This window comes from Psittacula echo (genome assembly GCF_963264785.1).
Source record: "Psittacula echo genome assembly, chromosome: 4".
Classification (NCBI taxonomy): Eukaryota; Metazoa; Chordata; class Aves; order Psittaciformes; family Psittacidae; genus Psittacula; species Psittacula echo.
Window position 1 is genome coordinate 92,985,149 of NC_137738.1, and position 14,602 is coordinate 92,999,750.

The 14,602-nt window shown below is 37.3% G+C and overlaps 1 protein-coding gene across 1 annotated transcript in view; it reads left to right on the plus strand.

Annotated features, from left to right (window-relative positions):
• The window catches only part of TAF1B (TATA-box binding protein associated factor, RNA polymerase I subunit B), a gene marked incomplete at both ends in the record, with an annotated part of 51,186 nt that overhangs the window by 13,760 nt on the left and 22,824 nt on the right, over positions 1–14,602 (plus strand). Inside the window, one exon of the mRNA XM_080616903.1 lies at positions 1,821–1,920. Within this exon, the coding sequence (XP_080473029.1) occupies positions 1,821–1,920 (100 nt within the window). The remainder of the gene's footprint in view (positions 1–1,820; positions 1,921–14,602) is intronic.

The window sequence follows — 14,602 nt, forward strand, 5'->3', positions numbered from 1 at the left end:
TGGGGTCGGGAAATGCTATTTACCCTGGTTGAGGAAAGCTACTGAAATTTTGTTACACCACATGATTAGAAAGGATTGTGCAATGACTTTTATCACTTCATTTAAGAAACCAATACGTAGAGCTTCAGAATAAATTTATTGGGCAATGTGATTTTTCAGACTGCTGTTGTTTTTCAGAAATCATTATAAATGATGGGTTAATTGTAACTAAGAGAGTTTTGGTTAAGAAATGCACTTTTCATTTTAATCTGGTTTGAATTCAATTTTCTAATTGAACTGAAAAATGTTTGAAAAATAGGATGTAATTGTAAACTTTTCAGCCTTTTAATAGAATTTTAGTCAACTTCAGTAGACATACACAACATAACATGCAACAAGTGATGGTGAGGGCACTACATTGGAAGAGTGAAGGTGAGCTTGTGAATTGCTGTTGGCTTGGGAGGGAGGTGAATCCTCCTCAAGAGTGGCTGCTGTCTCTGTGAAGATATTGTTCTGCCTTGCTTATGTTCTTTTGTTCGTTTGTGGGGGTTTTTTTGTTCGTTTGATTGGTTGTTTTTTTTCCCCTCCAGATTAATTTTGAATGGAAGTGGCAGATTGCTGTGCTTTATGAAACTTGGAGTTCCAGTGTGTGGGATTGGATCTAGCTAGCAATTGAAGTGGCTAGGTACTGCCCTGCATTAGGAGCAGCTGCAGAACCTAGCCTTACAACTACTGTAGGGACCCAGAAGGGACTTGCAGATTTTATAGACCCAAGAAGTTAATAATCTCTGTAGCAAGATCAGAGAGATAATGCACAGATAACACAGCTAGCAGGAGAGAAAATAGTTTTCAGATCTCTAATACCATTTAAAGAACAGGGTCTTCTCTGTTTGAAATGTTAACTTACTGAAGTTTAATATCCTCTTTTAACAAAATTGACTTGGAGAAGAGACAGGAGGCAGTTCTAGTTTAGTTCTATGGGAGACCCTTAGTCTGCCTTAATCTGGAATGAGGGTAGCATTGATTCCCTTGTGAGAATTCATGGATGTTCAGTGTTTGCTTTGCCTGGTGTGAATGTCGGCTAAGATACTAGATAATGTCAGCTAAGATCAGGGGTTTGGTGTGGTGGTGGCTTTTTACTGGTGCCTATTGTTAAATCTTCATATATATATATATATATATATATGAAACAGTCAAGAAAAATCCCAAATACTACTGTCAACCACTTTGCCAAAGCCTGTTTTTAACAGAAAATTGCATTATATAGATGCAAATAAAATATAATTATTTTGTATTTATTAGTATACAAAATAATACTTTAAAAAATTAGAATACAGATGTAATTAATGGGGTTTCATTTCTGCATTTCTGCTCATCATTCTGTGACTTTCCTTGCTACAGCATTGCCTGACTGGAGCTGCTCCAGCAGAAAGTGTGTGTCTGAAAAGTGAAATTTACTTAGAGCTTTAGAATTTTGAAAAAAAAAAAAAATAAAATCCATGCCATTCAAAGGAGGCTTAAGGCAGTTTCAGAAATGCAGTAGCTGAAGAATGTGCAGAACAAACTCCATGTAAGTGTGTTGATTGTAAGCTTTCTGCCATAACGTTACCAATTATCAATCATATCCAAGCTTGAACTTAAAGGCCTGTTAAATGATTGAGCTGGTTTTTGTCTGACAGAACATTTAGGGGTGTGTTGCTTCAGATCGAATTGCTTAGGCAGTATAATACCCATGTTACTTCAAATCAGAAGTTGATTTCTATATTAATTTTAGAATAAATGTACTCATTTATCACACTAAATACTGTTTTGTTTTGGTCTTTTTTTTTTTTTTAATGCAGGTTTGTTGTTGAAGGTCATATTCCATATTTGAATGTTTTCCAGCATTTTCCGGAGAAGATGAAATTATGTGGACTTGATCTTAAGATCTTCTGTGTAGAGGTAATTTTTTCTTCTTTAAGGGAATGATTAAAAAAAAAAAAAACAAAACTAAAACTTAGTTATCTTATGGCATTTTAGGTCTTTTTGGTTGCTGTACTAATAAATTGATTAAATCTGTTCTTCTGTGGTACAGTTGATATTTCACATTATTGGAGCCTGCAGAAGCCAGTGCCCTCTGTGACTTGGAATGCTTTAATCTTTAACCAGTCTTATTAAGCTGATTACCTAAGTCAAAATAAAATCAATAAATACTTTTGGAGGAAAAGGTATTCAGAACTTCTCTTGGAACACTCAGAAATAAGAGTTGGCTTCTCATGTAGGGGCAATATATTATCCTTTTTGGTGCTTCTTTAAAATATCTCTTGAATTTATTTGTAATTCCATATTCTTTTCATAAAATACGGTTTAGATGCTATCTAAATTGTTTTGTTTCTTCCTGTACTGGTTGAAATATCAAACCTAAAATCTACTTAAGGGGTTATGGCCCTTCTAGAAGCTGAATAGTGATGGACAGTCTTGAGTAAAATGTAAATTTTCCTTATTTAAGGCTATTGTTTATTGTGGTAATGATTGCCCACTGGTGCTTGTGTTGCAAAGAAGTTTGTTACGGATTTTTGAAGTGTTCAAATAAAATCTTAGCTTTTAAGAGAAGAAAGCAGCAAATTTGCTAACAGGAAAAGCTAGGTTTTAATCTGCTATAAGGTGTTTGTAGCCTAAGCCCTCTATGATGATGTTGCAAGTAATGTTGCCATTCTCCAATAAGTGATACCACTGCTTTCCTGTCTGGATAAATAATAATTATGACCTCAACTGTTAAAAATAAGGGCATAATTTTAATATAAAACCTCTTGATTTCTTTTTCTGTCTTGTGTTTTTTCTGTTAAGGAGAGATCTGTTGAAATGTAGGTGTAAACTTTAAAAACAAAACTTAACTGTTAATTTGCAATATCTCTGTCCTTCTTTATCTCCATCCTGTGGAGGAGTTTTTGTCTCTCAAAAATGGCTATGTAGAACTTGTATTCTGGCCAGATCAAATAATATACCCCACCCCACCCCCGCATCCTACAAATCACACAATTCACATGAATTGCAGCTGTAAAAGTTGCACCACACCTCAGAGTGGGAGATCTGGTTTGCAGAGAGGAGATGACAATTGGAGAATCCTTGTGTTTTCTTTTAGGATAGAGTTTTTTCTAGCATGCAGGATGATCTGATGCCAATACTGAAGGTGATGTCATAGAATCATCATAGAATCATAGAATGTTTAGAGTTGGAAATGACCTTAAGATCATCTAGATCCAACTCCTCTGTCCATGGGCAGGGAGACCTCATGCAAAGCTGTGTCGCCCAAGGCTTTGTCCAGCCTGGCCTTGAACACCGCCAGGGATGGAGCATTCACAGCTTCCTTGGCAACCCATTCCAGTTTCTCACCACCCTAACAGTAAAGAACTCCTTCTTTATATCTAACCTGAACTTCCCCAGTTTAAGTTTAAACCCATTACACCTTGTCCTATCACTGCAGTCCCTGATGAAGAGTCCCTCTGGCATCCTTCTGTCATCAGTCCTTGTGAGCTTACTTTCTTCCAGAGCTGTCAGTTCAGATTATTCTACTGTCCCTCCACAAGCACATTTCCACTGTAGATTGTAGCATGTCCTGATGTGGAAGCAGGACTTCACAATTTGAAAGCCGGAAGCTGGTCAATTCAATCTTTTTCCACCTTTTTATAAAAGAGGAAGTTTTTCCACTTCACTCTCTATCTAAAACACTTACATAGCATATATACACTTTCCTTTTTTCACAAACTGGCATAAAACCCGCAAAATCATATTGCTTATGATGAATCTGTATCTAGTGTGGTCTGTTGCTGATCTAAAAACTGAATGTGTAACTTTTGACCTCCATCTTGTTTGTGATTCTGACACCTGCACCCTTCACTTCCAAAGTATAAAGTAGATACACATACTAATCAAGTCAGCTCTTAACTTTGTTTTCATTGAGATTGTATAGTTTTCCAGCCGCTCCAGTATTATTGTGGCTTCCTCTTTCTAGGAATATCTGCTCCCTGCTTTACCTTCAATATTCCTTTAGTAATGCATCCTCAGGTTTATTTCATTTTAAGATTTGTTACTACATCATCGGATTTTTGAAAATTGCAAAAACCTTACTAGCTGTTTCCTACAGCTTATATTTCAGGACTGATCTTGCTGCTCATTGTGGCTCTGAGATTACCAGTAGTTCACTGTATCTAGTTTTGACATCTGAGTTTTGAGAAATTCAAGAGATGAGGTTATTGTCCTGGAGCAGGAAGTCAGATTGTGTAATACTTCATCCTGAAAATGCAGCCTGCATTCTTTTCTCCTTGGTGTTCTGTATATAATATTCTCTAGACAATTATCTTCAAAACCTTTATGGGATTATGACTGTTAAGAACCAGGCAGGTAAGATGCCCTAATGCCATGTTGTGCTTCAAGTCTGGTGAATATGAGCTACAAAAATGTTCAAAAATCTTGATAATTGACAGGACTATTCAACATGTCTCTTATTTTATTTTTATTTTGAACATATTTTTAGTGCATTTAGCTGTGTCCTGTGCTAATTCCCTGCAGCCCAAATTTGTGTTGAGAACTAGTTATTTCCTAGTAGCTTGAAGGATTTAAAGTCATACTAAGTATCATTCTAAGTATCCATTAAGTACAGGTGAAGCTTAACTTGATGAGGCTCAGCTTGTATAAAAACAATCTCAATGGCTTAAAGTTGATTTTTTTCTTTTAAGTGACAATTTCCCAGATAGCAAAAATATACTGAATTTGCACAAGATTGTGTTATAGCTTTAAAAAAATAAGTGCAATAATTATTACAAGGTGAGTCACATCTACTTTCTATCTTTCTGTGTAGTGACATGTGTATGTGTACACACACAAGGGTTTTTTTATGCCTCGTCATCCGTATGTGACTAGTCTTTCCAGCTGATGAACTTCTGTGCTGTGTAATGCAAGAACAGAGTCCGTATCACTGACAATTTTTCCCTGTCCTGTGTGCAGTTTGGCAGTTAGAGGTCATTGCAGCATCAGTCATAAAAGAAGAGGCTGGGAGAGCTGGGACTTTTGTCACTGAGAAGGCTGGGGGGGATTTCAGTAATGAGTATAAATATCTGGGCAGAAAGGAGTGGGGATGGAGTCAGGCTCTTCTCAGTGGTGCACAATGGAAGGGCAGGAGTCAATGGGCAATTCCATTTAAACATAACACTTTTTTACTGTAAGGGTGATTGAATGCTGGAACAGGCAGCCCTGAGCCACTGTGCATCTCCATATCTTTGGAGATGCACAAAACCTGACTGGACACAATCCTGAGCAACTTGCTGTAGTTGACCCTGGTTTGAGCAGAGGCGTTGGACGCTCCAGAGGTCCCTTCCAACCTCAAGTATGCTATGAGTCAAATGGTATAGTATGCCTTGTATTCTATTTAACATTTTCAGTGTAGGTGGCAAGATTAGCACTTCATATTTTAGTAATTGGACAGCTAATAAGAAGGGCATAATTCTTCACTCTGCCAAACTGAATTCAGAATACTTGCCACAAGTATTATGGTGTCTGGACACCTCTGTCCAGCAGCCTGGGAGCTCTGGGTGTGAATGCCTCATAAATAAAAAGGAGCCTCCACCTTTCCATATCACCTTTATCATGATGCATAACTGTTAGACATGTTTTAGGTCCTAGCTGCAGATACGTTATACCTCACAAGTGTCTTAAGACAGATAAAAGTACTTTGCAAAGAAGATCTTTGTGTAAAGTGAATAGTTTGTCTTCCATATGTGTTTTATCATTCCATTGCTCCAAGCCTCTTTTCTAAGCCTTCACTTGATTTGTCATCCTATTTATCCCTTCCTCTATTAAAATCATATGTATGTTAAAAGCTAGCCTTTGGTAAATGGGTTTTACCTAAATGCACCATCAGAAGGTTCACAAGCACAAATAGCATCAGTAGCAGGATGCTTCTGCTTAGTTCTTAGTTCAGAAGTTCTAAGTTCCCAATACAGAAGAAAAGCAAGTTTTCACCTTACTCTGCAAAATTCCGTTTTCCTAAAGCAAGTATTCTTATTCCATTTCATTAAAACCTTTTTTTATACCTCAAGAACGACTAAAATAATTAAGTTTTGGGGTTTGTTCTATGCAGGATATTGAGGTTTGTTTGGTTTTGTGGTGGGTTTTTTTGCTATTTGCAATTTGTTTATCTACAGTAAATCCCTGCTGACCTTGAGGTTTGTGACAGTAGCCAGTTGTCTTTGACGAGCACAGTCATCTTTTCTCTTTGGGTGGAAGCCATCTTTGTTTCCTTTTTGTTGCACAGGATACCTGTTTCTTTAAGAGCCTGCTGGTGTAGGAGTTAAAATGAATTTGTAAATTAGTAGTGATGTACATAAGTTTCATGGCTAATTTGCTTTCAGCTTGTTTTATTGATAGTATCTGTCATCCAGTGGAGCTACACACAAATTCCGTCTTCCATTTGTTCTTGAAGTAGGGTTACATCCTTAAGATACGCATCCTCTAGTTTGCTTTTAGGGATTTATCTTTATCCTCATACAAAATTAATTCAAGCAAGAGATTCAGAGCAGCCCTGCAGAGAAGGACTTGGGGGTGTTGGTCGATGAAAAAATGAACATGAGCCGGCAGTGTGTGCTCGCAGCTCAGAAAGCCAACCGTATCCTGGGCTGCATCAAAAGGAGCGTGACCAGCAGGTCGAAGGAGGTGATCCTGCCCCTCTACTCTGCTCTCGTGAGACCTCACTTGGAGTATTGTGTGCAGTTCTGGTGTCCTCAACATAAAAAGGACATGGAACTGTTGGAACAAGTGCAGAGGAGGGCCACGAGGACGATCAGGGGACTGGAGCACCTCCCGTGTGAAGACAGGCTGAGAAAGTTGGGGCTGTTCAGCCTGGAGAAAAGAAGGCTGCGTGGAGACCTCATAGCAGCCTTCCAGTATCTGAAGGTGGCCTACAAGGATGCTGGGGAGGGACTATTCATCAGGGACTGTAGTGACAGGACAAGGGGTAACGGGTTCAAACTTAAGCAGGGGAAGTTTAGATTGGATATAAGGAAGAAATTCTTTACTGAGAGGGTGGTGAGGCACTGGAATGGGTTGCCCAGGGAGGTTGTGAATGCTCCATCCTTGGCGGTGTTCAAGGCCAGGTTGGATGAGGCCTTGGGTGGCATGGTTTAGTGTGGGGTGTCCCTGCCCATGGCAGGGGGGTTGGAACTAGATGATCTTAAGGTCCTTTCCAACCCTAACTATTCTATGATTCTATGATCCCTTTTCTCTCGGGCTAGCAACATCTTGTCCTTGCCATAGATCTGTTTTTCCTTACATTTTTGTCTCAGGACTGTATACCCAATTATCTTTTATGTAATTACTTTGTTTGTTTAAAGTTGGTTCTGCTTTGCTATCTCAAGTTTACCTTTAGCTTTCATTACTTGTTATAAAACTCATTACTTTTTGGCGTATTTTACCCTTGATGCATTGCAGACTGATTTTGTTTTTTTCATGTCCAAAAATACTTTTTGTTTTTTATTCTTACATTTTGAACATGCACACGTGAACTTGAATTTATGTGTATATATAGGTAAGCAGGTCACTCCCATGGCTGTTGGGCAACATGATTTACCAAAGTATCGAAGATAACAAACACGTCACTTTGGAGTATGTGCTGTGTGCAACAGGATAGGTGTAGTCTCATAAATATCCTTCAGATCCTGTTGTTCTGAAGAGCTTTGGGAATGGTCGTCTTTTTTGGTGCACAAGTATCTGGACTTGGCAAGGAGCCCCATGTGTGACCTCAGTGATGTTCGCTTCTCTCCATCTCTCCTCCAACTTTAAAATAACTCCTTTTTCATAAAGTTGTTAAGAATCTCTATTTCTTTTTTTTGTCCTCAGGAATAGGGGGCTAAAGGAAAGTTAATCTTGGTTAGGTGTTAGATCAGTTCTGTTCAGAATTGTCCACCAATCTGCCCTCAGAGACAAAAGAAACAGTTATTTACCAAATTATCATTGCTATTTTGTCTGCTCTGGAGTGTGGTCATGGAAAGGCTTCTCCATATAGTCCTTTCTTTTTTTTCTTGGATTTTTTTAATCTTAGACAGAAGTAACTGCACAGTTCTGTCTGAAACCTTCTGTCTTCTGCAAGGCCACTGAATGCTTCAGTGTTGACAATGTTGTTGATAGACCTTGCTCTCTAGGAACCTATATCTTAAAAATGCTTCCTTTTTTTTTACAATTTAATTCCACTCTTCTCTGTCTTCCTCTGTGGGTCTTTCATTTTAGTTTTGTTTTTTGTTTGGTATTTTTAATAATGCATTGAGTAGTGCTTCCTGTAACAAGAAAGGTACTTTAGACAGCTTTAACCTTGCAATGTGAGAATATTAATACCCAGGTTACTTTTTGTTTGTCTAAGTATACATTGTAATGTTTTTGTTTCCTGTTTACATATCCTGCCTCCAACTTAGCCATGTTAACAGAAGCTCTGTTTAGTTTGAATGCTGCTCTATATAATTCACCTATTTCATTCCTAGACATCTTGATTCTTAAATAACTCCTAGTGTTACTGTAAAGATTTTTCTATGATACAGAAATGCTTTCTAAACTTCCAGCTGAGAGGGATGTTAGCATCCTCCTTACCTTTGCATGTGGAAAATTCTTGAATGCTTTCTGGTAAAGTGAGTAATATGCAGTGCTTGTCAGAATTCACTGTTGTCATAAAACTAAAAAGCACATGTCAGGATTTTCTCCCACCTCTTTTCCTTTCACCTAACTGAAAGGCTTCTTGTTTCTTTCTTCTCCCTGATGTTTTCAGGCTTAATAGCCTATTATTCTACATTAAAATTATGTCTATTTTTGTCTGTGTTGGATTAGGGCAGTAGCTCTGGCCAGCTCTGCATTGTTTTCAGTTTAATAAGAATTTTAATTCGTAGTCCAGTATGAATTGATGATGGGAGGAATTTGGAAAGAAATATTTGCTGCCCTAAGAAAAGGGCTCTGGATGAAGTAGACTTCCTTTTCCTTAAAATAAGCTGGGATAAGTGTTGAAGTCAGTATAATGTTTTTATAAAGTAGACTGGAAAACTTTAGCACTTTTGAGAATGTGCTACTTCAGTGCAGAGTCTTTTATTCTATTTGATGCTTTGGATTTATTTTATTTTATTTGAGCTGGAGGAATATATACTTTGCAGTCATGCATTCACACACACCCCCTCCCTAGCCTGGATTATTAAATTTCTTTCCTCTTTTATTTGGGAATGAAAGGCTTGCTTTAAACATTGAGCGATGATCATCTCTATGCTGTCTGGAAACTTGCCAATTCTTTGGTTTCTTCTTTTACAGTATTCCATAGCTTGTATTTTCTTTTGTTCTTGTCTTCCGTTTTTTTCTTTACAATTTTTTTTTTTTTTTTTTTAAATTTTGCTTGGTTTTATTCCTGGCAGTTCTTTTGTGTCTGTATTTCCCTGCCACTAATCCTTCTGCCACCCATCTCTCTATGTCAGCTTCAATCAAATCTCACTTCTGCTGAGGATTTGAGAGATCCGATTTCTGAGGTGAATTTGCCAAGGTACTCCTCTGCTATGAAGGATGCTTCTGTTTTTGCTCCTTTGTTCTGCATGCTTTGCTTTCCAGCAGAGCAGCTCTTGAGTTTTGAGTACAATTATGAGTTACACTCTTCTCTCTCTACTGCGACTTTGTGTTAATTTGATTTGGGTTCCCTTTAGCTATCCCATAAAGAAGGAAAAAGGTTTTTCAGAGCAGCTCCTTTTGGGAGCTGGAGCTTCAGTCAGCTCTCTCCTCTCCTGACCTTTGCTTGACTGACAGGATATTTTTAGCTTCCCTTTTTTCCCATTACCATTGTATTATTTTGTTCAGGATCCATGCCAAGCTAATAATTCTAGAGTTCCTCAATCTCCCCTTTTTACATTTTTTAAAATACTGCATATTAATTTGGATTGTCCTTTGATGCTTATAATTTCTTACGATTATTTAAAAACCAACATTTGTGTTTCTGAGAGCTCCTCAGTTACTTCCTTGAAGCTTCTTGTGTGTAAATTATCTGGGCCTCTCCTTTGTAAAGCACTCAGTTTTATCAGATACTGCTTTGCTTTTTTTCAGACATTAATTTTTCTTTTCCTTGCATATAAGTTTAATGAGATGGGTTCACATGCATTTTCTAGTTACAGAGCAATCTTGCCTTTACTTCACATTTATTTCATGACTTACCCATTTACCTGTGACATTGAAATTCAAGGGTTTGGGTGATTTTTGTTTTTTAGTTTCCCTGCTGCTCAGTCTTGTTTCATTTCAAAATTTCAAAATATCTGTAGTGTTCTTTCTTGGCTGTTTTTTATCCAGGAGCACTGTGCAGTCATACCACCCCCTTCCCCCCCAGTCTTCTTCAAAAGAGGGTTCTTTTATTTGTGGTTTTTCCTTTAGTCCATTATCCCACAATAAAAAAGTGTAGTGACATACCAGAACTGTTTTTGGAGAGGTCTAAAGTGTGTGCTTTCATATCTAGGAGCAACACATTTTTATATCATTTACTATCTTACTTGAGAACAAGGTTTAAACTCAGAACTTGTGTCCTTGTGCAGGGTTACTGAATGCGAGACTTATCTTCCAGGCTCAAAATGTTGATGTAGTGTTAATCATTTATGTTACAATCTGGCTGCATGTTGCTGAGTTAGTACTATGGCAGAAGGGTTAAATATACCAAACCTCAGATTTAGGTGTCGGATTCTCTTCGTTACAGGCAACATTACAATTGGAATATGGTTGTTAATACTTGAGCTGTATAAACATTTTGTGCCTTGTGACCATCTAACAACTCAGTTCCTCTGTAAAAACTGGTTTGAATTAATTGGGGATGTGCCACAAAAATGTACTTGAATCAATTCAGCATTGTTCAAGCATAGTAAAAGCCATTTTGTTTTGTAAATTTAGCTGTCAAGTTTAAGTAGTTTAAGACACCTCCTGATTTGATTTCCCTGTGAATGTTGGGGGCAGAAGAACTGTCAGGTAGCCTGGAGGAAAACATCAAACTGGAGGGTTTCTCATGGACTAAGAAAAGATGATTTGTCAGTATTTTGATGATTACCTGCTGTATACAACCACGACTAGGATTTGGTTGTAGTCTTCAGCTTTTGAGGCTAATGGCTCTATGTTAGAAGTAATTTGGCATTCAATTCTCATTAATTTCTAATAATTTTTGCCAGTTGGTTGTAAAGTGTGAGAGGGTTCATGTAATTTATGCTGCTAGGATTGGTTGAATAGTTTGGCTATGTTCTGACCAAAAGTAGCATCAGTATTATAGGTTTCTTGAAAACTAGTTCTTTGAATTTACAGTACTGAATAACACATGGAAACTGTCTATCACGTCTCTGTCTAGGTGTATTGCTCAGCTTATTCATGTTGGAAATACCTGTTTTCATTTTCTAGTTAGATACTTTAAGCTGCTTCTGTTTGGTTTCCTGCAGTCAGGATATATCACAAATTCATTAAAACATTTCACTGTGTTTGAAGTGCCTAAACTTAGATAGGAAGCTTTGAAAAGTAGCTTCCAAGGCTTCCTTGGGAGGCTTTGAAGAGTAGCTCTTTCTCACACTGATCACATTTTCATTAACTTACATGTAGATAGTAAGAAGGATAGATGGAGATTAGCAGACAAACTGTTATTAGAGTATTGATGCTTCTCTCTTCTTGCCTACACTCAGTCCTTTTCCTGTAGGGCTGGGCAAGCTTGTAGAGTTTACATGTTGCTTTCACTCACAGTGGTAATTCTTCCCACCTTGCACCAACAACAAAGCCTAAGTACTTCTTCATCATTCTTTCAAATACAGAAAACATGAGTAGCTTCTCACACAGTAAAATAGATGAGCGGTGAACTTTATTGCAGCACGGGAAAGAGTAAGGTCTATACTCAAACCAGGGAAGAACTTTGGAATGGCAATAGAGCACACTGCTCATGCCTGCCTTTCTCCAAATGGTAGAGCCAGGGGCTAGATATTCTGGGTAAACTCTTAAGTTTACATAGCATAAGTTTGTATGAAGCTCTAATATTGATCACTGAAAATCCTTAGAAATCTCATGATGACTGTTTTTAGCATCACTAAAAGTATAGGTATTTGTCCTGCTCTTCAGGCTAATTCCTCCCTTAGGCTTGCTAGTATCATTCCTTGACTTGTACCCTAAATCGGATGCAATGTGGCTGAGCGCTTTTATACAGGAAATGGTGTTCCATTCTTTGTGATTGTTGTATATCAGATATGCTATTTATGGTACTATAATTTCATCAACTTAAAAGCAGAAGGATTAGCATTTGTTTCATTACAAGTTTGAGTATGTGAATAGAAGTTTATAAACTTGACAGTATTTCTTAAGTGCTGGTATTTCTTTAGTTGAGGGTGTGGATTTAGTCTCCTAATTATAGTACTCTTCTAGGAGGGGCAGATGAAGTGAATCACTCTTCTAGGGCTTTATGTTTTTTGTCCCACTGTCTGAGGAGGAGTGAAATTCCTCTGTACACCTTTATATTCTGAATATTGCATGAAGGAGGTCACTGTACTGACATTCTTACGGTGGAAATGATTTATACCATTTGGTGACTCTTTGGTATTGCTAGTTTGATAGACGACAACGATGCATTTTCTAAAGTAACACCATTGTTTTGACTGCTGGTATGTTAAATCATTTTCTAGTCTGAAAATGTTTTTTAAAATAAAATGGTCTGCTGACCATTTTTGATGAGTAGACCTTGTAAGAAAAGGTTAGGTGCATATCATCGATGTAAGATAAAACTACCTATGCTTGCAGAAGTGCCTTTTAAAGAAGAATGATAAATTAAATAAAAAATCCCAGTGCAAACAAAAGTATACCACAAGTTGCTTTGGTATCTTCATTCTACATAGTCTTGGGTTTTTTTCACTTTTATTCCTGTCTTTCCTGATAAAATTCTTAATCCTGTGTTATGAGCAGTGTGGAACAAATCTTGAAAAAATGCTTTACTGGGGAGGAAGAACAAAAAAAAAAGGGCACACTTTCCCCTTTCTGCATCTACTGAAATACATAATCTCTGAGCTTCTCTGAGCTTTACTGCTTTACAAGAATACAGATGGAGCAAATACAGTTTGAAATAAATCAAATTTTCTCCCTGTCCAACAGTTGATGTAAAAGAAAAATATCTTAAGTCTATTTGGAGAAAATAATAGTAATTAAAGAAAAATTGAATGGAAAGAAGACAACCTTAAAAGACAGATACAATGCAAGTTTGGGGTTTTTTTGCATGGCATTGTTACAGTGAGTAGCATTACATGTTCATTTTTGGTTTTCTTTCTTTAAAGATTATAATTCATTGACCCATGAGCTGCTATGAAAGCATAGAGATAGACTTTTTTTTCCCCACTCATGTCTGTTTTGTGCCCAAGCACACCCATGAAGTATGTGTCAATCAACAGATTTGTCCATGTGAAATAGGAAGTGAATTTATTTTTTAAAGAATACCATTTGTATCATTCTCTGAAAGCTGGTATTATCAATGTTATTATGTTCATGTACCAGCCTTCATTTAAATATCTGTATGATCTTAATTATACAGGTTTCTGCAATCCCTTCATGATGCTGTTTTCAAATATGCAGTTGTTGTAGCCCAGCTACACTGGAATTATTTTCTAATAACTCCTGACTTCTAACAAAGGAATGGAGATCAAACCTACTTTGTGTTATATATAAATCTATCATGCATCCATATCTTAAATGCTATATGGAATTCTAGTTGAGTTTTTTGCTTTTCTTACTTTCCCTCTTCTCAAAGTTGCAGAAGAATTAAGAGGCTCAGAGTCACAAGAAGGATCATCAGATGTAGGGACAATTTTCCTACAAGGAACAATTAATATTATCTACTTACCTTTCAACCTCTGAAGAAGATGTGACTAAGAGGAAGATGTGGCGATAGTTTGTAGAATGTGTTTAGGTGGCAACTATTCAATGTCTCTTCCAATAGAACGACTGGGAGGTGTCAGAAAAGGTCAGAACTGGTCCGCAGATTCAGAGTCAAGCAGCAGGAAGTGTGACTTTGTATGTTTTGTGGGTGACTGGTGAAACTCCTTGTGTTAGAACGTCCTGGATGTTAAAAGGGCCGGATAATGACTGGACAAATGACATAAAGGAAAAGGGGTATGGAACTGAAAAATGCAGAGATCTCACTGCTGACTTAGCCATAAATGGAGTGAAGCTGGACAGATGTTTGGTAGTGTCATTGTGGCTTATTTGGTTCGTAATAAATTCCTCCCTACGCATCTCTCCTTCTCACTGCTGGATGCAAGGCTAAAGAGATCTTTTGGGATTGATGTGGTACAACCCTTTTTTTTTTTTGCTCTGGAATTTCAGTTAGGGTTTCAGTTTGTGGGGTTTGTGTTCTGGGGATACTTTTTTTTTTTTGAAGGTCGTAAAACTTGATTTTTCATTAACGCGTTATCTCACAACAACTCCTTTTTTTAAAGTCCTTCTTCAAGCTTTTAAGTTAGGTGAACTAAATTACGTTCTTTAAAGTTTCAGATTTAGAGATGTGGGGATATTTCTCATTGAACTTGAAAAATGCTGAGGAATGATTAAATGGTAAAAGTATACAGAATTGCTGATTAAAAAGGATATC